This window comes from Gopherus flavomarginatus, chromosome 5, assembly GCF_025201925.1.
Source record: "Gopherus flavomarginatus isolate rGopFla2 chromosome 5, rGopFla2.mat.asm, whole genome shotgun sequence".
In the NCBI taxonomy this organism is placed as follows: domain Eukaryota; kingdom Metazoa; phylum Chordata; order Testudines; family Testudinidae; genus Gopherus; species Gopherus flavomarginatus.
In genome coordinates, this window is record NC_066621.1 from 78,613,548 (window position 1) to 78,640,212 (window position 26,665).

The following is a 26,665-nucleotide window of genomic DNA, read 5'->3' on the forward strand; positions in this document are numbered from 1 at the left end:
TGAAGAGTGGAGGAAGCTAGCTCTCTTTCATTTGTGTCTAGATCCTTTCCCCAGCCTACCTTTCTTAAGTGTGTTTTAATGGCTGCTTGACACTGGAAAGAGATTCTCTAGTGCAGTGGTTCTCAAACTTTTGTACTGGTGACCCCTTTCACACAGCAAGCCTCTGAGTGCGACCCCCCCCCCCCTTATACATTAAAAACACGTTTTTATATATTTAACACCAATTTAAATGCTGAAGGCAAAGTGGGGTTTAGAGTCAAGGCTGACAGCTCGTGACCCCCATGTAATAATCTCGTGACCCCCTGAGGGTCCCGACCCCCAGTTTGAGAACCCCTGCCCTAGTGTGAGTTCAATTTGTCACCCTTGCTTGTTGCCAGAAGTGACCTCGTGGCTTGCTTCTCATTGTGACCTGCAAAAAAAACCTTTGCTTTTGCAGAAATGCAAGATGATAATCAGATTCATCCCTATGTAAAGGCAGAGAAGCAGCAGCTAGCACCTCTTCTGTTCAAGGGTGAAGGGGCTGGTACAGCGCAGACTAGTGCAGCTGTGAGAGCTGTCCTAATTTGTGGCACTGTAGCAATGACCCCATGGTCCATTGCAGGGTGCAGAATTGCCAAAGCAGAGGCCTGCCTGAGAAGCCCCCTGGACCAGGGCTTTCTGCAGGGGGAGCTGGGTCCAGCAAAGGTCTGCCTATGCTGCAGGTATTCCCAGGGCCGGTGCAACCATTTAGGCAGACTAGGCGGTTGCCTAGGGCGCCAAGATTTGGGGGCGCCAAAAAGCGTCCCCAAATTTTTTTTAAGTGGTTGAGCGGCCGCTGCTGCTGGGATCAAGAGGGACTCGGAGCTGCCGGCAGCATCCGCAGCCAGCAGCCCAGGGTGTCCCCTGGGTCAAGGCGCCGCCGCGGCAGCCAGCAGCCCAGGGTTTATAGGAGGCAGGTTCTATATGTTTGCGGTGCTCGAGCACCAGCAATATTCAGGGCTGGGGGCCCTGCTCTAGCAATATTTGGAGCTCGGTCTCTCCCCCGGCCCCGCCTGGATCGGGCCCGGCCCCGACCCCCGCGGGTCTCACTCCCACACGCCCCGCTGCGTCCGTGCCTCACAGAAAGCAGCGCAGCACCTCTCCTCTGCCTGCTTCTGTTGCTGGAGCAGAGCGGCTTCCAGCAGAACTGCTGTTTGCTGTCCCAGGGTCCTAGTGCCCCTCATCTCCCACTGGCAGAGCAGGCTGCCCTTACCCTGTGCTTCTGCCCTCGCCCTGAGTCTCTCCAACACCCCAAACCTCTCAGCCCCTCACACCCTAATCCTCTGCCTCAGCCCTGAGCCCCCCCACATGAATCCCTCATCCTCAACCCCAATCCTCATCCCCCTGCACCCTAATCCTCTTCCCCAGCCCTCAGCCCCCCCACATCATGAACCCCTCATCCTCAGCCCCAACCCTCATCCTCCTGCACCCTAATGCTCTTCCCCAACCCTGAGCCCCCCTGCAGCATGAACCCCCCACCCTCAGCCCCAACCCTCATCCCCCTGCGCTCTCTCCTATCCCCAAACTCCCTCCCAGAGCATGCACTCCCTCCCAGAGCGTGCACCATCTCCCCTTTCCCACACACTCCTTCCCACCCCCAAACTCCATCCCAAAGCCTGCACCCCTCACCCTCTCCTGCACACCCACCTCCTGCCCCAGCCCGGAGCCTGCACCCAGCACCTAAACTCCATCCCAAAGCCTGCACCCCTCCTGCACCCTAATCCCCAGCCCAGGATCTGCACCCCAGACCTCCCCCCTCAAGCCTGCTCCCAGAGCCTTAGGCAGGTGGGGGCAGAGTTCATGGGCGGGTTCTGGGCACCACCAAAATTTCTACAAACTTGCCACCTATGCCTGGGTCAGCATGCCACCAGCAGCCCAGGGGTTCCACTGCGCAGTTGCTACTTCACTTCTCCCGTCTCCCAGGCTTGCGGCGCCAATCAGCTGTTTGGCACCGCAAGCCTGGGAGGAGAATTAGAGCAGGACAGCGTGCTCGGGGAGGACGCGGAGCAGAGGTGAGCTGGGGTGAGGAGGTACCGCAGGGCTCCTCGGGCCAGGGGGAGGGGAGCTGCCGCAGGGGCGGCAGGCATACTTCAGGGCGAGGAGCTGCTGTAGGGCTGGGGGGGGGGGGGCGCAAGATGCAAGTTTCGCCTAGGGCGCGAAACTTCCTTGCACCGGCCCTGGGTATTCCTTGAAATGGGGGCCTCGTTGGCCCTGTGCATTGGCTTAGCTAGCAGAAGATGATTGCAGTGCACTGTGAATTTCTCTGTTACTTGCTGGGAGGTAGGAAGAGGGCTGGAGGTTGCTCTTTAACTTATCCTAGCCCCTATGTCACGGGCATACATGCAGTCTCACACAGACTTAATGATTTAATAAGCAAGAAATGTGCTATGCCACTTTTTTGTATTATGTCTGATTTTGTAATCAAGTAGTTTTTAAGTGAGGTAAAAGCTGGGATCTGCAAGACAAATCAACCTCCTGAAAGGGGTTCAGTAGTGTGAAAAGGTTGGGAACCACAGGTTAGAAGGCCTAAAGATAAGAGGGGGAATCTACCTTAGTTTTTAGTTCAATAGCTGCTATATTTCTTTCCAGAGGTAACTTCGGATCAGGGGTGGATGAAGCAGTCATAAATATATATATCTAGAGAGAGAGAGCACTAATTGTACTCCGTTATGCCAGTGTATGTCAGGAGTTCATTTTACTGGTATATCTGAGAGAGTAATGTGTTCCACATTTTATACCGCACCTTGGGATCCTGAGATGGGGTGAGGTTTAGAGTAAGCAGGGCATTTGCCCTATTTCCCCAGTGAAATTAATGTGCAAGTATATTCTAACCCAAGATGATAACACTATTGGATTTCTTACAACCTTCATATTGGAAGTATCTTTTGATAAGCCATGTAAACAAATGAACACCTGACAAGGGGTAGATGAATAAGTGGAACCGATGGAGGTCCTGAGGAGATTTGGCATTTGTGCGGGGAGAGGCAGGTGCTCCTCTAGCTTAAGATGGATGGCAATCCTTGAGGAGTTCACCTAGCTTTGTGTAATAATTGCTAATCTCGTCTTCACTCCCTCACCCCTCTTTCTATGGTATATTGTCTTTCTGATGTGGCTCACATCATGAGGTTTCACAGCTACCCAGAGATTAGATTTTTATGGGGGAAGGAGATAACTGAAGGTGAGCCAAAGGCTCACAATCCCACGTGTTAATTGGGAGATGGGAGTCACCCTGTCTACTCCTCCCTTCTTATTATATGGCATGGAAACTTTCCTGAGGAGCAGGATAATATTTTCGCAAATTATTTGGCAAACAGGATTAAACAACAAATTTAAGAAAACCCCTTTGATTTTAAGAGCAGAAAACGAGGAATTTTTTGACTTGATTATCCATTATGAATTATTCCTTCTACTTTAGCCCCCTTCTGGGAAAAATGGTGTTTGAACCTGGCTCTGGCTAACACTGTGGGCCTAAGGTCGTACACTCTAACCTCTACCACTGTGAAAACCTGTGAGCTGAAGCATGGTTCAGAAACACAGTTGTCACATTTATATGCTGGGAATCACCAGGGTCCCAAAAACCACAGAAATTCCCTATCTGGCTAATTGGTTGAGTCCTGTATCTATGGTAACCAGATGTCCTGATTTTATAGGGACAGTCCCGATATTTGGAGCTTTTTCTTATATAGGCTCCTATTACCCCCCAACCCCTGTCCCAATTTTTCATACTTCCTGTCTGGTCACCCTACCTGTATCCTTCCCTTAAATAGCTGGATATATGTAGAGATTTCAGCATTTTTTCTTCCTCCAGGCTTTGTTCTCCCAGATACAGCATTTCAAAATGTTGAACACAGAATTTAGAGCGGCACATTTTACTTTTTGTGAGAAATTGGACATGAATGGCACAGAATAGGGCCATCTTCCATGAGGCAATGAAATGACTGCCTGTCAGCTGCCTCTTGCAGGTCAATTTTGTCAGGGAGCAACGCTGAATTCAAACTAGTTTGACATCTACAGTATAGTGATGTCCTGAGAGGCAGGCATCAGCACTGGAGATATATGTAGAGAGAGGGTGCAGCAAGTGGCATTGTGAACATAAAAAGTGCTCATTAATCTAGCTTAAATGTTCAGTTTTCCTTGATAACAAGAAGAAAGCATAGGTGGTGGCGGCCTTTCCATCCTTGAGTCCTATTTTCAGTCTGTTGGACACTTCTCCCCATCTTCAGTTTGAGGTAAAGCTTGTCATGCTTCAGCTCAGTTTAGAATTCAATTTGGTTTGGGGAAAGCTTCCTTAAAAATCTATTTGACAGTGTTGAGTTTGGCGCTTGGGAGGCGGGGAAAATGCACATTTAACTATTTAAACTTTGCAGATGCTTTTCTTTACACATTGGTAGCTAAAAATGCCACTGTGTTGTAGCCTGACAAGTACATAGTCCCTGGTTGTGAAATGCCAACATTTCTTGTAAGAGAGTTGTAAGTATTGAAAGAGTGTACTTGATGTGGACGGCACATTATTTTCCTTAAGAGCTGTAATCTACACTGTGATGTGGTGATTCCCAGATCCCTAAGGGAGCGTGTTGAAATATACAAGTAGGAGAGGAGGAAGGAGCCATTTGTTAAATTGGTATTTGGAAGCTTTTGAAAATTGTACCAGATGTCTATTGGCTGGAAAAGGATTCCAGTATCCCTCTAACCAGAAAAGCCTGCTCTATACGGTTTCTTTCAATGATAAAAACAAAGGAAAACCTGGGAGTACGGTGAGGAAAACAGATGAAATTTTAAAAAAGCTTTTTTTTCTCTGCAAGCCCAGAGCAGTCAATGGCAATAACTGGACAGTGTTTAGCAGACTTGTTCAGCCACTGCTTTATTCTGTGCTGTCCCACTCTCAACCCCAGAAATATTTTCCCCTGGCATAACAGTTGGGGTGAAATCTTGGCTCTATTGAAATAAATGGTAAAACTCCCACTGACTTCAGTAAAGCTGGAATTTCATCCCGGACCATTTTGTTGCTCAGTCTAACATAATGTCTGCATTACAATTTTTAACAGTGTGAGAAGACCCCATTACAACAGCAATGCTCTGTATTGCTATCAGGATGTTAACAAATGCCATGGTCACGTCAGAGTTCAAATAGAAGGTTTAAAAGCTGAGCCCCCTGTCTATGCCGCAGAATAGAACAGCATTCTTACCATGTCCCCGACCTAGTTCTCAGAGCTATCATGCCTAAGATTGCTTAACAACCAGTCTACTGCATTATTTTCTTTGTGTTCTTAATAGGTAGATGACTGACATGTCAACACAAGAAATATCACACCAGTGAAGGCAAAATTAATTTCTGAGGCTTGGATCATTGTGTCTGAGGAGAACAAGGAAAGAGAGCATGATTGTCCATATAGCTCTTGCAGTCTCTTTCTCTTCAGCCACCAGTCTGTGGCCTTTGACATTGGAAAGAGTAGGACGATAGTTTTGGGTAACACAAGCTTAAAGATTTACATCTTTGTTATTAAGAACTATTAAAAGTACTAGGTAACCCAGCAATGCCAGAAATATACTAATGAAGCTGCAAAAATTAGAACTAGCTTATCAGATCATTAAAAAATAAACACCACCCTGCTTAACTGCTTCTTACAAAAACAAAATTCACAGCATTTTTTCCTTTTGAAAGGTGTACATTCAGTGCACTAGCTTTTATCACCAAGTTGCATTAGAAACAGCAGAAGGGCTAAAAATAATTTCCTATATGGATGGCTTTAGTTTTTCCTTTTTAAGTAGCTTGATTTTTTTCATAGCGTAGTAATCTTTTTCCTCTTCTCTAAGCAGAATGATCTGGTCCGTCCATTAGTAACTGATTGTCTCTTGTCATTTACTGCACTAGTAGAGCTCTCATTTCTGTCCCTTGTTATGTTAAAACGCCACTTGGGTACATTCTGAGCACAGCATCCATTGGAAGGAGGCCTGTAAATTCCATCAGAGAATTCCAAGACATTCATGAGGCTGAAATCTTCCATGTAAAGCCATTAGAGTTCATGTATAATTTACTTTTTATGTAGCTGTTTTGGTGCTGTGAAATATCTTTAACAATAATTTGCTTCCTTTAAAAACATAGCATTGTCTGTAGATAGGTAACATGCTCTTAGAACAGTGAAACCATTTGCTGCTTCATTAATTTATAAAATCTCCTTAATTATAAAACAAACAAAAACAGTTTATTTTCCCCACTAGCCTAAGAGAGGAGATTGTCTGTCAGTAGATCTTGGCAGCTTTGGACCAGGAACAGAGCATAATCCAGTGTTTAGATCCTACTGAGAATATCTGTTCCCTAGATGTACAGATTTTTAAACTGTTAGCTCAAGGGTCCCATCTCATCTCAAATATAGTGTTATCATGCAGAGATACTGTCTACACTGGCCTTTTAGACCTAAAATTTCCCTCTAGTGCAGCTACATAGGTGGTGTCAACCGTAAGAGTAGTAGTGTAAACCAGCTGCTGCTACTTTTAAATGTCCAGTCTTGCTCTAAGCGAGTCTAAACAATGTTGGCAACTCTCAGGGCCTTGTCTACATTAGAGCTCCCACCAGTACAGCACTGGGATATTTAAAAAAAAAAAATAATCTAGTATAGACCAAGCAAGGGGAAAAGGAGATCTCTCCAGGATTCAAGCTGCATGGGACTTTATCAACTAAAGGGAGCGCCATGGTTGAGAATAAGAGGGTTGGGTTACAAAAAGCAGTGGCAAGTCAAAATCAGGAGTTTGCCTTGCAATCTGTATCCCCCTTCATCAAAGGGAGATGTCGGATCGGTGTTGACCATCTTTCTGGAGACCTATGTGAAATGAGTCTGTGGTTTTTCTTTCGTTCTTAATAGGAAGCCCATCTGCATTACAGCTAGCCCACACACTGTCAGTCTTAGCAGAGAGGCAAAAGATAGAATGCAGACTGAATTCTCCTGTGGGCCGTAGAGGGGTTCCCTCTAAAATAAGACTGAGGACATGCTAATGGGAGAGCACAGGCACTGCTGGCGGGGAGCTTGCACTGCTGCTGTTCCTGTTCAGTGAACTAATCGAGGACTTCCTTCCCGAAGGTGGTCGATCTCAGCTCTTTACATGATCCCTGAATTCACTGAGAGATCTCAGCCCAACGATGCATTGCGCTGTTGTTGTGGAGGATGTGTCTTACTGTGGGGGATGGTGAAATCGCACCTGCACAGAGATGATCGTCATGCCAGGGTTCTGTTACTGCAGCTTTTAGGAAGATAGATCTCAGCCATCCATCTGTCTCAGAGGATCTTGCATATCTGCTCTCTTGATCTCCAAGAGAAAACCTCAAGCAGTGAAAAGTATTACAAGGTCTCCCTTGCTTCCTGCTTCTAATCTGCATTCTCAGGAATGAATCAAAACTGTGAAAGGAGTTTGTGTTTGGTCCTATGCTTTAAAGGGAGGAGAAGAGCAAGGAGAAAAGAGATGAGATATATTTATAAGCCAAGAACAGACTTTTCTCATCTGACACTTCAAGGTCTTATTTAGCAGACAGTCTGGTGAGAAGAATAGCTACACGTGTGTTCTACTCCCCCAGCACCTTAATAATAAATAGTGATGTTATAACTAATACTCCAAGAGATTTGAGTGTAATTTTTCTATTTTATCTTAGTCTCTTGCTGCAGTGTTGTGTATATGTGTGTTTTTATATTGAGCTGGCATCTTTCTGTATTGAAAGGAAAAAAATGAAATAAAATAAAATGCTGGTTTGGCCAGATGACAGAGAGTTTGATTGGAGACTTGCACAGCCCAGACAGGAGATAGGATAACTCTTTGCCTATTAGGGGCAAGTGAATTTTAACAAAACCTGGCACCATACTGCCAGCCACTCAGGGAGTCTTTTTTTCTTTTATTTTCCTCCAACAGGGAAAACTCTCCAGCAGGTGAGATCGCTTATGAACATTTGTACTGCAAAATATCTAGAAAAAAGGCAAAGACTTAGGAGAGACAGTGTGTTCCAGTGACTAGAGCAGTTAACTGGAAGTCAAACGACATGGGTACTGTTGCCAGATCTGCCACTGACCTCAGGCAATTCACTTTGCCTCCGTTTTCCCATCCCCACCACACTTCTTCTCTTTGTCTATTTAGATTGTAAGCTCTGCTGGGCAGTGGCATTCTCTTGTTATGTGTTTGTGCAGTGCCTAGCACAGTGGAGCCCTGATGTCTGTTTGGGGCCCAGAAAAATACAGTAATAAATACAAATAGGTGGGGAAAGCACTGAAAATTTCCATTTCTGCTTTTCACTTTCATTCTAGGTGACCATTGGCTTCCAGGAAATGTGTGTGGATATTGTATATATTTGCATAAAGAAAATACATAATGCCTGAGACTTAATACAATACTTGCCTTCCCAGTGAGAAAAAACTGGTGATGTGGAATTTTTTTTCACATTTAGTGACTGTTATATTAACAAAGAGTACAGAAGAGATTAAGTGGCATCCTTGCTAAATCATACCTGATGATGTCATCTTCCCTCATCCCAGAATTTTAATTTTGCCAAAAGTGTGAAACTCTCTCTGGCAAAGGGGGAGACAATTCTGCAAGCTGAGGAACCTGATCTTTCTTGGCTCGTCTCCTAAAATGCACTTCCCTGTGATATACTCATGACTGGCACATGTGCTATCATTCCAAGTGCTCTCCCAGTTGTGTATAATGTGTAAAATGTTTTTGAGAGCCCTGGAGTTTGGATGTATTGCATGAAACATTCTCTGTCTACTTTTGAAACATCTGTGTTTTTGCTGCCTCCAGCAGGATTGCACTGCAAGTGTTCGTGATTATTTAAAACACAAACTGAAACATGGGACTACTGAACCTCAGTGGGATAACTTGGTTTTTCTATAGGGCTGGCCAGCCGGTTGGTTTTCCCCCTCCCTAAGAGAAGGTCCTCTGCTCTCCAAAGGTTCCTATTACTCTTTTGTAGTTACTGACTTCCCCTTCCAGCTTCATATCATGCCAAACACCATCCTAGAATAGGGATGAAGATCTGGCTCCTTCCTAAAACTAGAAAAAAACTATGGAGCAATCCTACACAGGCAATGGGTTGAATTAGTTTCAGCAAGTAGATCTCCCCTATTTCTATTATCTATGTTTGAAGCTTGTCTCCAGATTGACTAGAAGCGAACACTGTAGTGTGGTGTGAGGCGCATTCCCTTCCTCTGGGGACTGAGCATCCTGCCAGCTAGGGAGAAGAGATTAGTTCTCTTCTCTCCAGCTGCAAGTACACCCACCCCAGGAGAGGGACAGATCTGATGGAATTGAAGAGATTAACTAAATGTTAGCCAGGTTTAATCAGAGGCAGATAGAACAGGTCAGGTAGATTTATTGGGCACATGCTTGAATGTGACACTTTAATGGGGCCAGCCTTATGAGATCACTGGTTCTGATCTGTCTTTTATCACCTCCCTTTCAGAGTTAGGCCATCAGTTCAGACTTCACAGGACACCAAGAAAGTGAGGGGATTTTCCTCAACCAACTTTAACTGACGGCATCATGCACTCCAGGACCCTCCTCCTTCCAACCTGCAAACCCTGATAGCTCAGTGGTTTGAGCATTAGCCTGCTAAACCCAGGGTTGTGAGTTCAGCCCTTGAGGGGGCAATTTGGGGATTGGTCCTGCTTTGAGCAGGGGGTTGGGCTAGATGACCTCCTAAGGTCCCTTTCAACCCTAATAATCTAAGATTCTATGAAAAGTGCCATTAACTGCTGAGTTTGCCCCTTTTCCTCCTGCCATGGCCCATCCAGCTCTTTTCAGAAACTGTCCCACCCTTCGGTTGCGGACTGTTTCCCCCCCCCCAACCACCACCTCTACATTTATCTCAGCAGTTGTCTGCAGCTGTGCCTCTGTAGAGGCCATCACTCTATAGATGTCTTGCATAAACTGGGAGATTGTTCTCCCCCACCCTCCCGTCGCCCCATCTCCTTCAAATGATGGATAGGCTGCAAAATAGACTGTGTGGAAGATGAATACACTGGGGACACTCTCAGCATGCTTCACAAAATAGAACTGACTTCCTGAGATTCCCACTGCTTTAGAGAGCCACTCTGCTACTGCTTAACATAACTTCTCAGGATAAGCTTCAAGTATTTACTGAAGACAGCCTGTCACCCCTCTTTAGTGGGTTACCTTGGTGCTGTTTCTTTGCACAGTCATGCATGCAGTATTTTTATGTGTAAAGCACCTGCAGGCCCACCCAGGCTGCTTAGCAGAACTACGCCAACTATCTAAAAATACAATCAGCAATATAAAGCTCAGTATAAAAACAAACAAAAATAAACAAGAACATCATCTCAGAATCAGGGAGGGGCCTCACACGTGTAGCACATGCTTAAAATACAGTAAGACTCTGAAAGTGAGTTTTCTAAGCAGAGATTTATTCTGCACTATCTACATCTGCTTCTACAGCAGTACAGACTGCTGGTGTGTGGAAAAGCAATTGCCATCCTATATACATATACACACACGTCCAGCACATAAATATGATAGAGTACAGTAAGCACTTTGTTGGAGGCAATGACCTGTTGCACGTAAACAGAGAAACCAATTTGCGTACAGCTGTGTACACACACTTACACAGTAGAAGTTTTATATTCACTGTACATCCTGCATGACATTCAGTTGCTTATACAAAACTCTAGTGCATTATAGCATATGCTCACTTAGAGTGGTCTGAGAAGTCTCTTGGTTTTAAGCAATTGCTAGTTTTTGGCTTAATGAGATAGTGTGGACTAATGGCCAGAAGAAGGGATTGGATCTAGCTTGCTGGATTCCATTCCAAACTCTGCCACTGACCTGTTCTGTGGCCTTTGGCAAATCTGTTAATCTCACATTGCTTCATTTCTCCTATCTGAAATGAGCATGGTGATACTTGCCTTTCTCATAGGGCTGTTGTGAGGTTTTGTTAATGTCTGTGGAGATCCTCTGATGAAAGGCCCAACAGAATTGCAAAGATATTATCCTTATCTTCCAGGCTTCTCTTCCTTTACAGATACACGTTCACGTGCAGTCAACATCTAATTATTAGCACAGATTTCAGCAAATCAAGATGAGCTAATAAGACATTATTTTGTCCCCTCACAAAGAGGAATGCTCTTTCAAAACTTCGGCACGTGAGCCAACCAGATGAGCTTTTCTGTATGCTGAGGACAACTTTATAGCAGGGATACCCCAGAGGCAGAATGAGTGAACTGGTCTCCCTGGGGAAGTGCTTTTTGCAGACCCCCTGATTCAGTGTGTAGTGCTCTAGGGTGTGCTCTGAAGGATTTTAGTTTCTCTCTGGGTTGGTAATGACTGAAAGTCGTGTTCATTTGATGGCTGTTTTGCTGAACCTGTGTGAAATGATTTTTTGCAGTCTCAGTCCAAGTCCCAGTGGACAAGTAACCTGGCCATATCAGCAGAAACCAAGGACTGGGTAGACCATGGACACTGACATTCACTCCACTCATTCCCTAGCAACATTCCCTGCTGCTCAGGGTTGAGGCACACTGGCCAGGCCCATTGTGGGGGAAGTTTACACTGCTGTTGCCTATGCTTCCGCCTGATCTGTGAATAAATAAATCTTCAGTCTTCTGGGCTGTCTGTCTAGCACCTTTCAGTAGCACAAAAAGAAGGACTAAAAGAAACAAATGAATTCATCAGCATGAATTCATTAGGAATTGGTTTTAAGATTGCTAATTGCCTCCTCTTGCAGCCAGTACTCTTGTAATGGAAGGGGAAGGGTGTAAGCGAGTGCTGTCCTCCCTGATTAGCTGAAGATACGTCCCCTGCTGTTGCCTGCCATGCCTGTACTAGTTCCTATTTTCCTTTTCCTGAGGGCATGTCTGCAGATAAAAATTACAGCTGTGCCACTGTAGCACTTCAGTGTAGACACGACCTATGCCAACAAGAGGACTTCTCCCTTTGGCGTAGGTAATCCATCTTCTCAAGAGGTGGTAGCTAGGTCAATGGAAAAATTCTTCTGGCAACCTAACGCTGTCTACACCGGGGATTATGTCAGTGTAGCTATGTCTCTTGGGTGTGGATTTTTCACACGCCTGAGAGACATAGCTATCCCTATGTAAGTTTCTAATATAGACCAGCCCTGAGTTTCATAAGCAGGGAGATGTACATGTCTTGAAAGCTGCTCACAGCTGGATGCAGAGTTCAACACATTGCCGCATGAGCAGATATCTTATGCGGAAGACAGATTAGTGCAGATGTTCACAGAGATTAATAGATTTAACTAGAATCCTTGGTTGGAGTGTGCATGCTAGTTTCTGGATTGTGTGTTGCCGATTTCATAGTGAAATAAGATTTTCCTCACCCCCACTGTGCCGACACTGCTCTTCCTGCCTGTTTGTGTCAGCAGGCAGCTCCGTCTAATCTCTTCATTACTGTGTTGTTTTTTATATTAGTTTAGAAGAGTACTAGTCATTTACGGTGCACCACTCAAAGTACAATTCCTAAGGACATTTACCTGTGAGAGAGATCGTTATCACTGCATAGAGACCCTAGACAGACAAACTGTGCTTTCATTTTACTGGCATTAGTGAGCAGTGACTGAAAAGCCAGGCTGAGCATCTGTGAAAGCAAAGGGGGTGGTGAGGTTGTGAAATTCTCAAATATCGCACTGTGCACAGCCGAGCCAGAGCATCAGGAGATGTGTGAACCCAATAATCACTGCAGGGCAGCTGCCAGCTCTCTGACTTTAATTGGGGGCCTTCTAATATTTAAGCTGATTTTGGGGATAGGGAGTACTGTTAGAGAATTTCATTGCCTTCCCAATGAGGCTGTCAAAACTTAACTCAGGTTTGCCGAGTGACTTGCAGCTACTGGGGGAAATAATGTTACTCAGCACCATTTTCCTTCAGAGATTGCTGTCTCGGCAGCACGTTTAGATTTTTGTATATTTATCTCTCTCAATTTCCTAGCCCTCTAGCTCAACAATTTACAATCCCCTGAATTTGTATTAAAGAGTCTTATGGAAGGAAACTGCTTTGGAGAGAGTTGTTTTTCAATATCCTTGCCCTGAGACGAGGGGATGAGAGTTGGGGGGAAAACAGTTACTTACCAGGGAGAGGTGGTTTGGGAAGTGTGTATTTAAGAAGAATGGTTGAAAGTGTATCTCATAAATTCCACCCACTCTCTAACAGAAGAGGGTGCAGGTCTATATAAATCAAAATACCTACCTGGCCATGAGGACTATGTGACTTTGCACTACAGTGAAGCATTTCAAGAAACCCAGCTGCATTGTTGCAAGCAAAATAGGGATGCACCACCTCTCCCTTTTTGTTTTTAATGGAACAGAAATTGAGCCCTAATTTGTCATTCCATGCTATATGTAATTTTCTCCATGATTTTTAATATGGCAGTTCTGTGGCATTTGGTAGCATAGTGCTACCAACTGGCTAACCTGTATTCCTGAGAGTATGCAAGACAACGAGCCTTGAGTTTGATATTGCACCGATGTTACCCGAACCTTTCTTCTTTGATTTCAGTGATGTTACTCCTGATTTTACACTGGGGTAAGTGTGAGGAAAATCAAGCCCCGTGGATGCAAGCTTGCAGTTGTATAGCTTGTACAACTGTTACAAGGTGCAGCCCTGTGTCCAGAGGAAGACTGCTTTGCAAATCATCCTCTCATGGGGGGAGTCCTTCATTGGTGTATTGTTTACGTGGGCTCTCAGCTCTTTCCCTGTCTCTGTTTTGTTTGATTACAGAGCTAATCCTTTCCCTCCTGCCTCTCCTTCCCGAGGGAACAGACGATATGATGACAAGGACCCATCGTCAGCTAACGGGCCCTGCTGAGACAAGACGGGTTTAGCTGCGTTGGAGACGTTACAGGTATTTTTCATTTCCTCATCAACTGCTACCTCTTAAATTTACAACACGGGTAAAGGTAGAAAGGACCATGCTCCTCCAGTGGCCTCCGACACCCAAGTGATGGCAGGGAACTGACTGACTGGGGATAAGGCCCACCTGCTCTGAATAGAAGGACAAACTAGTTTATTTTGGTTTTTATATTGCACCCCTCACCATGTATCTGAGCACCTTCTAGTGATACATTACGCAGTGTGACTGGCCCATGTTGCCTTCTCCAGAAGAAGGTAAAGTCAATTCTAAGGTCTTTTGAAAATCTCCATCTAAGGGGCTATATTATCTAGGCACTCAAATACCACTGAATTTCAGTTTGACCCTTTGAAAATCCCAATTTCAGTCAGTATGTGCTGGGTGAAAAAAGTCTCGAGCCCAATATGGCAAACGAGTTATTGTTCCAATGTTAAAGTCTGAGGATCATCTGTTCACCATGTTCAGTCATCTTACCCTGTTTTATATTCCATCTCTTGGTAATGCTAATAGATTTTCTTAAACCGTAGAAAATTTGATTCATGTGCTGGGAAAAAGGCAGCCCAGACGTGGTTGATTAGTCAGATTTGCTTTAATCTATTTGGATTTTCAGCCCCACGTTCAGTAGTAAAAGCAAAGGGGAACAATAAGATCTTGCTTTGGGTTTCATACCAGTGGGGTCCAGGGACACAGTTCAAACTCTGCAAGGCTTCTAGTGGGAGTCTTTCACAAAAGACACTCTGTTCCCTTTGGGACAGATGCCACCAAAGAGTAGACTTTATTTCGTAATTATTTTTCCGGGGCCTCACTGTTTCCAGCTTGCTCACAAATACTTCACATAGAGATTTGCTTGGAATGGCACGAAGGGGGACCGACACTGGGGATTTGCTTTCTATGCATGGCATGGTTTGCCCTGTCTGCATGAGCTCTTTCTTGTTCCTAGGATACACTTGCTTCCCTTAATTTATGGGGCTAGTTTCCCCGCCCTCCCCTTTGGCTGAGATGTGTTTTGACTTTCTCACTAAGCTCCTTTCTGTGCAGGGGCAAAACCACTGGCAATTAATTTAAGTGACATGAAAATACAGTCCTTGTGCTCACGTAGGGTCTGGGCTTCTGCAACACACTCCTCCTGCTCAGATGCAAAAGGAACCTCATGTTTTGTTCAACGGGAACCCGTCTGAAAAGCAGAGCACCACTTGTGGGGGGCTGCAGAGGAACTCTGTTCTCATCAGTGTAGGTTGAAAGCTGTGAACTATAAGAGTGATGGCATGTGAACTAAGGAAAGGAAAGAAAAGAAATGACCCATTGGATCAGACCAAATATCCACCTAGTCCTCTCTTCCAACAGCAGGTAGTTCCATATGCTTCAGAAAATTATTTAACTCCTCTCCTCCCCTTGTGCAACAGTGGCTATTAATAATGGAAAATAATCATAATTACTCATAGCGTATAAATAAATGTTACCAAAACTAATGATGGATGCCACCTATTCCTAATAAAAAGGAAATTTACCTCATTCTGCAGTAACATTCCAAGGGTCGTGGGGAAGGGCAATTTCTTCCTGACCACTAATTTGTGCTCTGAAGTGTGAGGATTGATGGCCCTTGTACCTCACCATAGCTGGTGTCATTGCAGATATCACTCTTGTTCGTATGTATGTAACATTTGGCTTCTTATTGCACCATTTCAAGGCTGCACAGTGGAACCCCAGAAACATTATCATCCCAGGAACTAAAAGGGAAATCTAGTGTTAAAATCTATGCCTCTTGTAGGCACTTGCTTCTTAGTGTGGACTGAATGTGTCTTCCTTTAAACCAGTAAGAAAGGTTGAGAGCAATGGAGTCATTTAATTTCCGGAAATTACCTATTTACTGTCTTTCATGGTGTTGCTGCCCACAATGTGCTCAAAGTCTGAGCTGGACAAAATCTCAAATTTTCTGCCCATCCCCTGTGGGGGGAAGATCAGTGATCAGGTCCCAAGCTTGGGGGTCTTGCTCTTTTGACTCTCGATGGGCTAGGAATTCTATGATAGACAGTCAGGGGAAAGGGGAAATAGGATTATGTGGCTCTATAGAGAGCCACAGTTCCTGTCTTCAGATGTTAATGTCAAACAAGAGAATGAGCAAAGTAAACTAGTCAGACTACCTAGTGCCCTCCATAAAGGAACTGGATGGCTCAGGGGGTTGATAATGGGATTTATTTCACGGTCCCTGGTTCAAATTCAGCCCAGATCAGTGAAGACTAATAGTGCTTATCATCCAGTGACTACTAGGTGGCTAATAGAAAAAGTGTTTCAGCTGCAGTCCAGCTCCTAGAGAGCAGGAGTCCACCTAGTTTTTTTTATTATCTCCATTGGTAGGTTTGTCTACAATCGTAACAGAGAAGCCAAGTATTGGATAAGCAAGACACTGAACTTCCTTCTCATCCTTTGAGGTGGCTCAGTCAGGACTGAGGCATATTAATAGGGCTTGTACACAGTAGCGCTTACTCTGGTATAACTTAAGTCGCTCAAGGGTGTGGAAAAGCTGCCCCCTGGAGTGATGCACGTTACACTGAGCTCAATGCAGGTGTGGACAGCGCTATGTCGGCAGGAGAAGCTCTCCCACCAACATAGCTACCGCTGCTCGGGGACGTGGAATACTTATGCCGACAGGAGAGCGCTGTGCTGTGCTGTGCTGTGCTGTTGTAGCAATCCTAGTGTAAACTAGCCCTTAGGGGGCAGTTTGGAGGAAGCTTGCAATTTCCCTTCCTGTGCTGTACCTGCTTTGTGAGTGGGTGGGTGGGTGGGTGGATGGACGGATGGATGGATAGATAAACTCAGTCTCCAAAGCTGTGCCTCTTGCATATCCAGTTAGCACTAGATTAACTTAAACTAGATTAACAAACCCTTTATGTCAGTTGTTTCAAGTTAAAGGTCTTGGAAATCTATTTTTTGTGGAACCACTGATGTAGCCATATATATTATGAGTTGAAGTTTTAAACTCTGTCAAGTGTCAGTTGCATGCTGCTGAGCTGGTATTTGTCTCCTCTTATTCAAAAGGTTAGGAGGGGTAGAAGAGCAGTTATGTCATACTTTACATTTTCTGTACACAATAAGTAATGTATAAGAGGGGTATCCGTGTTAGTCTGGATCTATAAAAGCAGCAAAGAATCCTGTGGCACCTTATAGACTAACAGACGTTTTGGAGCATGAGCTTTCGTGGGTGAATACCCACTTCGTCGGATGCATGTAGTGGAAATTTCCAGGGGCAGCTATATATATGCAAGCAAGCTAGAGATAACGAGGTTAGTTCAATCAGGGAGGATGAGGGCCTGTTCTAGCAGTTGAGGTGTGAAAACGAAGGGAGGAGAAACTGATTCTGTAGTTGGCAAGCCTTTCACAGTCTTTGTTTAATCCTGAGCTGATGGTGTCAAATTTGCAGATAAACTGAAGCTCAGCAGTCTCTCTTTGAAGTCTGGTCCTGAAGTTTTTTTTGCTGCAGGATGGCCACCTTAAGATCTGCTGTCCTGTGGCCAGGGAGGTTGAAGTGTTCTCCTACAGGTTTTTGTGTATTGCCATTCCTAATATCTGATTTGTGTCCATTTATCCTTTTCCGTAGAAACTGTCCAGTTTGGCCAATGTACATAGCAGAGGGGCATTGCTGGCATATGATATGATGGTAATATACGCCATCACATGTTTCTCCTCCCTTGGTTTTCACACCTCAACTGCTAGAACAGGCCCTCATCCTCCCTGATTGAACTAACCTCGTTATCTCTAGCTTGCTTGCATATATATAGCTGCCCCTGGAAATTTCCACTACATGCATCCGACGAAGTGGGTATTCACCCACGAAAGCTCATGCTCCAAAACGTCTGTTAGTCTATAAGGTGCCACAGGATTCTTTGCTGATAAGAAATGTGTTCCCTAGAATCTTCACTGCATTTTCTACTGTATCTGTGTTTGTCATTGTTAGTCCCAGCAACTTTACTAGTAAGGAAATAGAAATAGCACAAGTAAGAAAGAAACTAGACAGAAAGAGTGACTCTTGCTCCAAGCAGATTGAGGTGGATTCAAAGTGCTGATGATTGTGTGGGCTGATAATCTTTGAGGGAGGAGGAGATAGGAGAATGTGTTCTAAATGTGACGTATGATAAGTGGTCATGGGATATAGAGACTTTGTAGGTTCTTCACTTGCAATGTAGCCTAAGTCCTAGATACTAAAATTTGTTAGTAGCTAATGACTGTTCATTGGTCTGTTTGCAATGAGTTGGAGAATTTCAGTCGAGTTCTCCTGTGGACAGGTGCCCACATCACAAACATGGCCCCACTGTAACTAGCACAAACTGCCTGTCTTGTTGGCAATCTCTATAGAGTGCCCAAGGATTGAATGCATGATATTTTCTCCTCTGTGACATGGTTGTCCAGAATCCTGTTTCGACATGCCATTGGTGAGAAGTTGGGTTGCACTGTCATTCACCTTTTGTAATGACCTACCCAGGTGGGTCATCAGCAGAGCTTAATCTTGGGATCTTCAGGGTCAGACCTTTACTAGAGCCACAGGAGTAACTCCCTTAGCTGGTAGCAATAGTAGACTTTTCCCCTACTAGTGGCCTGGACATCAGTCATGCCCTCTGTCAGTGTATTACACATGCTGTCTATCCCGGTTCGTCAGACTAGGGCTGTCAGTTCAGCCCCTTTCACCAATACTAATGCCTCTAAATCAGTACTTCTCAACCAGGGCTACACATAGGTCCTCCAGGGGGTACAACAACTCATCTAGATATTTGCCTCGTTTTACAACAGGCTACATAAAAAGCACTAGTGAAGTCAGTACAAACTAAAATGTCATACAGACAATGACTTGTTTATAATTGATTTATTTTATAATTACATGGTAAAAATGAGAAAGTAATGAGAAAGTAAACAATTTTTCAGTAATAGTGTGCTGTGACATTTTTGTATTTTTATGTCTGATTTTGCAAGCAAGTAGTTTTTAAGTGAGGTGAAACTTAGGATACGCAAGACAAAGCAGACACCCGAAAGGGGTACAATCATCTGGAAAGGTTGAGAACCACTGGTCTAAATGACAAAAAGAAAACGTGCAGGGTTTGATTGTGTTTAATTCATGTAGGCTCTTACATTCCAGCTAGGGAGACCTGTTCATCATCATGAGCCATACGTTTTCCAGCTGTAGATCACCTGCCATTTCCCTGTTGTTCCCTTACTAACAGGAAATATGCTTTTCCTTCACAGAAGGATCCTCTCCACACAGACTCCATGTGATGAAGAGAATGCAGGAAGAGGGTCTTAAGTCACGCAACTGCAGCACAAGCAGCAGCAACTGTTTCCTCCCTTTACTTTGCTGTGTCTTTGGATCTCCTAGATAAAAATGGGATCCTTCCCCACACCTATCCTTTGGGAACACACTTACTGTCACGCCTAGTGACATATTTGCTGATCCGCCTTTTCTTAAGAGGACAAATGTCCTGCAAAGATATGACACTGGGCTTTGAAAATGTGGAGCCAGTAATTAAAATGAAGAATGTAGTACAGTAGAAAGTAGAAATGAGCATCTAAAAGCCACAGTGGTGTTTTTACTGATGGGGGTTATTGAGGACTTCAGTTTAATAATTCAGTGCAGCTAAGATTAATAAATGATAGGAGGTGGAAATGGTCTTTCAGGAAGAAGGATTGGAGTGGCATGTTAACTGTTTAATTCAGTGTGTTCTGAAAAATGGTGCATGAAACACTGTATAATGACTGGGCACGGTCCTAAGGTTTCTGAGCCTTGTAGGGGGGAGAATGTGTATCATGAATGACATTTATGCCTCATGAGAGAGGCTATCTGAGTACAAGCTAGAGAGTCACGGATGCCAGCTCTGACATTGGCTTCCCACAGGGCTTCCTGCAAGTCTCTTCATCTCTCTATCTTGGTCTCTTCACCTGTAGCATGGCATTGGCTCTCATTTTCCAGGACAGAGGGCTGCCACAGGGAACTCCCATAAAGTGCTCATCTTCAGGTTTCCCACTTGTAGCAAATCACAGCCCCTGAGTACTTGATACATTGCCATTCCCTGCCACCCCTACTACCCTCTTTGCTCCACCTGTCTGTAATGCCAGTGAATTCCAGCCCTGTTAATGAAATGGCTTCAGGAGATGTAGGGTAAGAAGTTAGATAGGGGTCTGTGCAGCTCAGAGACCCATTCTGCCACCATGTACTACAGGTCATTGGCCCAGATCTACAAAGAGGCCTAGGTGCCTAAATACTTAATCATTAGGCCAGAGAGAGAGAAAAATGACAGTCATCTGGTGGATACGGTATCCAACAGGGAGATGGGAGACCCAGAGTCCAGTCCCCTGCTCCAGTGAACTTTTAACTTATCCAAAGTGGAACAGCTTCAACAGAAGAGATTACAGGTGCCTCTGCCCTCCCCATTAGAATATCCCATAGCTCAGTAATTAGAGCACTCTCCCGAGAAGTGATTGTCCCTGTTCAAATCTTTTCTGCCCCTCAGGCCAAGATGGAAATTGAACCTGGCTCTCCCACATCCCATCTAACCATTGAATTTACAGTCAGGGATGTGGGATGTCATAATATGCATGCACATGTTACCTTGGCCTTCTCAAACGTGTGCCCATATGTTCTCCAGGTACCTCTTGCACTATCATACATTTAGTTTATGCCACTCAGTTTGTTTAGTTTTGACTTAAATACAAACAAACCAATAAAACCTCTGCTTTCTTTTTCCCATTTGATCATTAATTAGTATTGAAGAACTGGGCCAAATTCACTACTGATGTAAACCAATCCAATTCCATTGAAGCCAGTGGCGTAATCCTGCTTACAGTAGTTGTGAATTGGGCTCTGTGAGTTCAATGGTATAGATGGAATTAATGACTTCCTAAGGTGCAGTATAAGTTGTCAGTTTCTAGACTAGCTTGAAATTGAATATCAAGCTTTGGGAAACAGATGGGTTACTCATAGGTATACAAATAGCAACATCAATGGAAACAGGCGTGTGCATAAGGGAAGCAACTGTGGCCCTGAATCTCTAAACAACAGAATCCATCCAGTAAACAGGATTGTCACAAATCTCAGAATTTCACAGGATTTTTTTTTTAAAACAGCTCCCATGGAGAGGTTTTTTTTCCTCCTCAGCAGCACAGGGTTTTGCAGGCTACACCATTTAGATAGAATTCAAGAGGAAAAGATATTTTAATCACTGAGTGAAACAAATTTTTACTTCCTAACATTAAAAAAAAAATCACAATTTGCATAAAAATGAAGACTATCATCCAGAAACCTGTTATACAAAACTCAGTAATCCAGACAGAAAGAGGCACTGCAATATATTTTTGGAAAAGTTTTTGATCTCTTTTGCAGTCTCATGGGTCTAGGACACCTGGTAAAAACTTGAAGCAGGGAGAGCATTAAATACAGAGCAATGGCTTGTACAGAATGGCCCACGATTTCTGTTTTATGCATCTGATCAATTTAAATCCTGTGATATTTCCCATGATTGCTCCAGCAGCTTTCCATAAGCTACACAGTGCCATGTTCAATAAAGATAAATGCAAAGTGCTCCACTTAGGAAGGAATAATCAGTTTCACACATACAGAATGGGAAGAGACTGTCTAGGAAGGAGTATGGCAGAAAGAGATCTAGGGGTCATAGTAGACCACAAGCTTAATATGAGTCAACAGTGTGATACTGTTGCAAAAAAAGCAAACGTGATTCTGGGATGCATTAACAGGTGTGTTGTAAACAAGACACGAGAAGTCATTCTTCCGCTTTACTCTGCGCTAGTCAGGCCTCAGCTGGAGTATTGTGTCCAGTTCTGGGCACCGCATTTCAAGAAAGATGTGGAGAAATTGGAGAGGGTCCAGAGAAGAGCAACAAGAATGATTAAAGGTCTTGAGAACATGACCTATGAAGGAAGGCTGAAGGAATTGGGTTTGTTTAGTTTGGAAAAGAGAAGACTGAGAGGGAACATGATAGCAGTTTTCAGGTATCTAAAAGGGTGTCATCAGGAGGAGGGAGAAAACTTGTTCACTTTAGCCTCCAATGATAGAACAAGAAGCAATGGGCTTAAACTGCAGCAAGGGAGATTTAGGTTGGACATTAGGAAAAAGTTTCTAACTGTCAGAGTAGTTAAACACTGGAATAGATTGCCTAGGGAAGTTGTGGAATCTCCATCTCTGGAGATATTTAAGAGTAGGTTAGATAAATGTCTATTAGGGATGGTCTAGACAATATTTGGTCCTGCCATGAGGGCAGGGGACTGGACTCGATGACCTCTCGAGGTCCCTTCCAGTCCTAGAGTCTATGAATCTATGTTAGTCCTTCAGCATAAGAATTACATTGTTTCCATTTTGCTCTTAAGCCATACTGTGGAAGTGCAGATGTATTATTCAGATTGGATTGAATTGTGTTTTGATTTGACATGTGCTGCAGTGCTCACAGAAATACCAAGTAAGCCTTTATCAGGGGAGCAGGTAACAGCTTCTGTCATGAATCAGGAGCTGAATAAGAGTGACTGGTTGCTATCCAAACAAAAGAAAAAGTTCCTTTTTAGCATGGCTCATTAAAATGATGGTGTACCCAACTGGGTAATACCTACAGGATTTCTCTTCTGTTGCTATCAGGGCATTGATACAGCTACATTGAGAGGAAATAGCTGAAATGACATTTAATTCCCACTGCTTTGCTCCCCAAACTCCCTGTGTTGTAAACAAATGCCTCTGCCACTGGGTTGCAAAGATGGACAAAACAAAGTACTATATGGACATGAATTAATCTCACAGCCTCCCTGTGAGATAAATGATTGTTATCCTTATTCGACAGGTCAGGAAACTGAAGCATTTAAACAGCTAAGTGACTTGGCCAAGGTCCCTCAGTGACAGAGCGGGGAATAAAACCCAAAGCCCTTGACTCCATCGAGTTTTCTAACCACTACCCAACAAGATCCATCTTGTGTGATTCTCTTCCCTGCTGTTTACATTAATAGGAACCTTGCTGTATCCTGCCCTGAATGTGTAGTAGTTAATGTCTGATGCAGTGTTAGAAAAAACACACAGTATCTAGACCAAAGGATTAAAAATATTAAACTCATGGACATACTGGAAACTCGGCTGATGTTAGCATGAAGCACTCTTGGCTGTCCAGACATTAGGCTTGTATCATTGCAGCCTTAAATATATTTTTCTCCAACCAAGGAAAACTTGGCTCCTACTTTCGCCATTTATGCTAAAATGCATAAAGCTAAAAGACACTCCTGTCAATAAGGCTGCTTATGTAAAATTCCCTTTGCTGCAGTTCCAGCGACAGAACCATTGCATTATAATGGAAGTTTCAACTCCCATGCTGCAAATACTGCACAGCTTTTGGATAAATCTGTCTTCCTCATTTAGCTTTGGCTCCCATGAAGGAGGATGATTGGAATGCCAATTAATCTCCATAAAAGCCACAAATCAAGCTCCGTCATAACTAAAGAGTGCTCAATGTGGTGTCATCATTACTTACCTCTGGGTGAACATGAGAAGCGCGGCACTCAATCTGGGCCTAACTGCAAGTGTCACAAATTACTTGTAGTTGAGAGATTAGCTCATTAGTTGAGGGCCTTTTGCACTGGGAGCCCCAGGAATTCTGATGCAATGTGACACTGCAGGAATGGAGTGAGAAGAAAACATGCTTCTGAACCAGCCAAAATCACAAACAGTAGGATCTCTTTTTGGGTCTTGCTGTGCCACTCTGCTGACTAGCTAAAAGAGGAGAGGATTCCCTGGGTAGAGCCTTCTCTGCTATAATCCATATCCCACAATCTATCTTTATTTAGGCCCTGATTCTGCAAAGCTCTTAAGCCTATGCTTAATCTCAAGTACATGCTTAAGTCCCATTGAAGCTAATCATGTGTTTAAATGCTTTAAGTGGAAACTACCACTGATTAATAACTACTCTTGTTCAGTTGCCAAATGTTCATCACAAGCCACAGGGGAAAGCTATTACATATGACTGCCTCGGGGCTTATTGAAAATTAATACAATTTGCAGTTTCTCAATGAAAAATAGCATGGTTATTTGGTTTCTCTTTCCAGATCTTTGATCAGTCAAATCAGTTTCCACTCATTTACTTTTGAGGAGGAGGTATGCTTTGATTATGCACCTGGAAGTCAGGAATTTGACTTCTAATTCCAACTCTGGCCTTAGGCATGGCATGTAACCAATCAGTGCCTCAGTTTCCCCATCTGTAAAATGAGGTTAATGATACAAGGGTGTGGTGAGAATTAACTAAGTTCTGTTCAAGTGCTTTCCAGATGGATAACTATGTAAATGTTTGGTTTGCTTTTTGCTATCTAAGTCTTTTCCTTTCTTCCATCTCTTTAGACAAAAAATCATACATGCCTCAGGCTCCACAGAGTGAAGCTAATTTTTTCATAACATGATTGTTTAAAAATCCTAAACTATGTCCAATGACTCTTATTTTAATACAGTCCCAGGTTAATTGGACTGGAACATATGTATATTTGACAACAAAGTATAATTAAAATGTTCTTTCTTTAGTTATTGAGAAAATAATCTGCAAACAGTCATAACTATGGTCCTTGTCCTACAGTCAGTTCTGTACAGGTGGACCTTGGTTCCCATGCTGACCCCTGTTGATGCCAGTTGATTTACACCCACAAGCAGGGATTTACACTATTTGATCCATTTGCAGGACTGGGCCCAAATTGTGAAGTCCTTCCTTGCTTTTCTGAGTCCTTTCAGGCAAAAGTTATCAAAGGGAATTTGCCTGAAGCAAGACTAAATGTGTGGGTGATGACTTCAGGACTTTGACCCTTGGTGAGGGCAGATAGGTGCCTCAATAGGAGTTAAGCACCTAGGTGCTTTTGAAATTCCCACTAGGCACCTAAGTGCACCTTTATGTACCTAAATGCCTTTAAAAATCTGGCCCCTATGCAACTCACATATACAGTGCTCACTGGGGGAAAAAAGAGAATTACATCCATACAGAGGGTCAAAAGGCACCTGTCTGCATTTTTAGGCACTTAGAATAATAAATAGGCTATCAGAGTTAGAAGGGACCTCAGGAGGTCATTTAGTCCAACACGCTGCTCAAAGCAGGACCAATCCCCAGACAGATTTTTGCCCAAAATCCCTCTCTCCAGGATTGAACTCACAACCCTGGGTTTAGCAGGCCAATGCTCAAACCACTGAGCTATCCCTACCCCACTTGCTGCAGGGGAACCCCGAGCCCTTCAAGGTGGGTGGAATCCCCTCTGAGCTATTTCTGTTGGTTTCAGTAGGCATTAGGAACCTAAATACCTTTCAGGATCTGTCTCTTAAATACCTTTGGAAATTTGGCTCTACATCCCTTCTGTGTCTTAGGTTGGGCTGTTAGACTTTAGACCTTGTTAGACTTTAAATATTTAAAACAACCCTCTTTAAAAACAACAACATTTGTAATATTATATTTCAGTTACAAAGCTTGTTAAAAGGGGGAAGGATCTGTATTTCCAAACTGGAAAACCAGACAGTGTCACATTGGTTTGATTTTTGTTTTCAGGAGAATGCAAACATTACTTTAATGTAAAGGACAAATCAAATCCCATGAGGTGTTATCAACATCAGCACCATCACAAGGGAAACCATGCAGACTCCATTTTAGCTAAGGATGAGCTTTGTAATGTACATAATTCTTAATAAACTGGAAATATTGCTTTTTTTGCACTTTCTGGGCTCTGTGTCTTGAATCCAAGTTCTGTTCTCCAGGGAGCATTATTTCTTAATGGTTTAAAGTTGCAGATGGATGTTTGTTGCCTAGAGCAGCCCAACTAAAGAGAAAAAGTGAATCTGCAGCCTGAAGAGACTAGGTTGAGACTTTTGGAAGGCAGCAGAGCTAAATAGTGACAGTTAAGCAATCAAGCGGTCAGTCTTAGTTACTGGGAAAAGAAAAAGGGATGAAATGCTACTTGAAGTCAATTGAGTCATTAGCAAGCTTTCAATATGACAAAAATGCTACTGCCCCTGTGGCAGCTAGCCTCGCATGCCTTGTTTATTGCAGTCTAAGTATCGTCATATGTATCTATAGTAGTTCCATTTCCATCTGCAGAGAGTGTAACGGTCTCAGCCTGATGCTTTGCAGGCTGAACTTCTTAAAAATCTGTTTTACTTGGATGAAAAGTAATGAGCAAGTTATAAATCAGATTTATAAGCTCATTTATACAGCAGAGTAAGCTCGTTTCTCATCTCATTCATGCCAAGGTAAAGCCAGAGTAACCCCACTGAAGTTGATAGAATTTGCACTAATGTAAATTAGGTCAGAATTTGGCCCAGTAGTCTAAGGCTTTCCCCTTAAAGCTCAGGACATTTTTAGTCCTGCAACACTCAAGCCTCTTTATTCACATTCCCATCTGCTGATTTGGTTTATGACAACACTAGCAACAGACACTTTCCCCAGGGCCACATCAAAACTCTTTAAGACATCTGAATCCGAAGATTGGATGAGTGGTGGGAAATGCAGCTGACAATATTCACCCTCTTCTCTCACAAAGGCCTAGATAATGAAATCTTTAGGCAAAATAAAATGATGCAAAGAAATTCAGAGTTTCCAGTGGGCTGAGAAACCATTACAGCAGCCAGCTTCTGGGAGACTGATTTAATTATATCAATCTAAGGGGGCACCAATCACTTGACATCTCTCCAGCCCTCAGATAGTCTTAGAATTGGACTGAAGAAATCGTTATAACGCAGTGGTGCTCATTCAGTATTACCAGCAATAGTCAAGAAGGCATTATAATAGGATTGATATTATAA

General features: G+C 43.6%; 1 protein-coding gene across 8 annotated transcripts in view; it reads left to right on the top strand.

Annotated features, from left to right (window-relative positions):
* Positions 1–26,665, top strand: part of TRIM44 (tripartite motif containing 44) — a 168,857-nt gene that overhangs the window by 94,603 nt on the left and 47,589 nt on the right. For 5 of the 8 annotated variants that reach the window (XM_050955486.1, XM_050955485.1, XM_050955490.1 and 2 more), the window contains exon 5: positions 13,743–13,866. In XM_050955486.1, coding sequence (XP_050811443.1) covers positions 13,743–13,830 — 88 coding nt within the window. In that variant the 3' untranslated portion in view covers positions 13,831–13,866. Of the gene's footprint in view, positions 1–13,520; positions 13,567–13,742; positions 13,867–19,104; positions 21,406–23,946; positions 25,580–26,665 lie in introns of those variants that run through there. The other 3 variants (XM_050955487.1, XM_050955484.1, XM_050955491.1) reach the window with 3 other exon arrangements.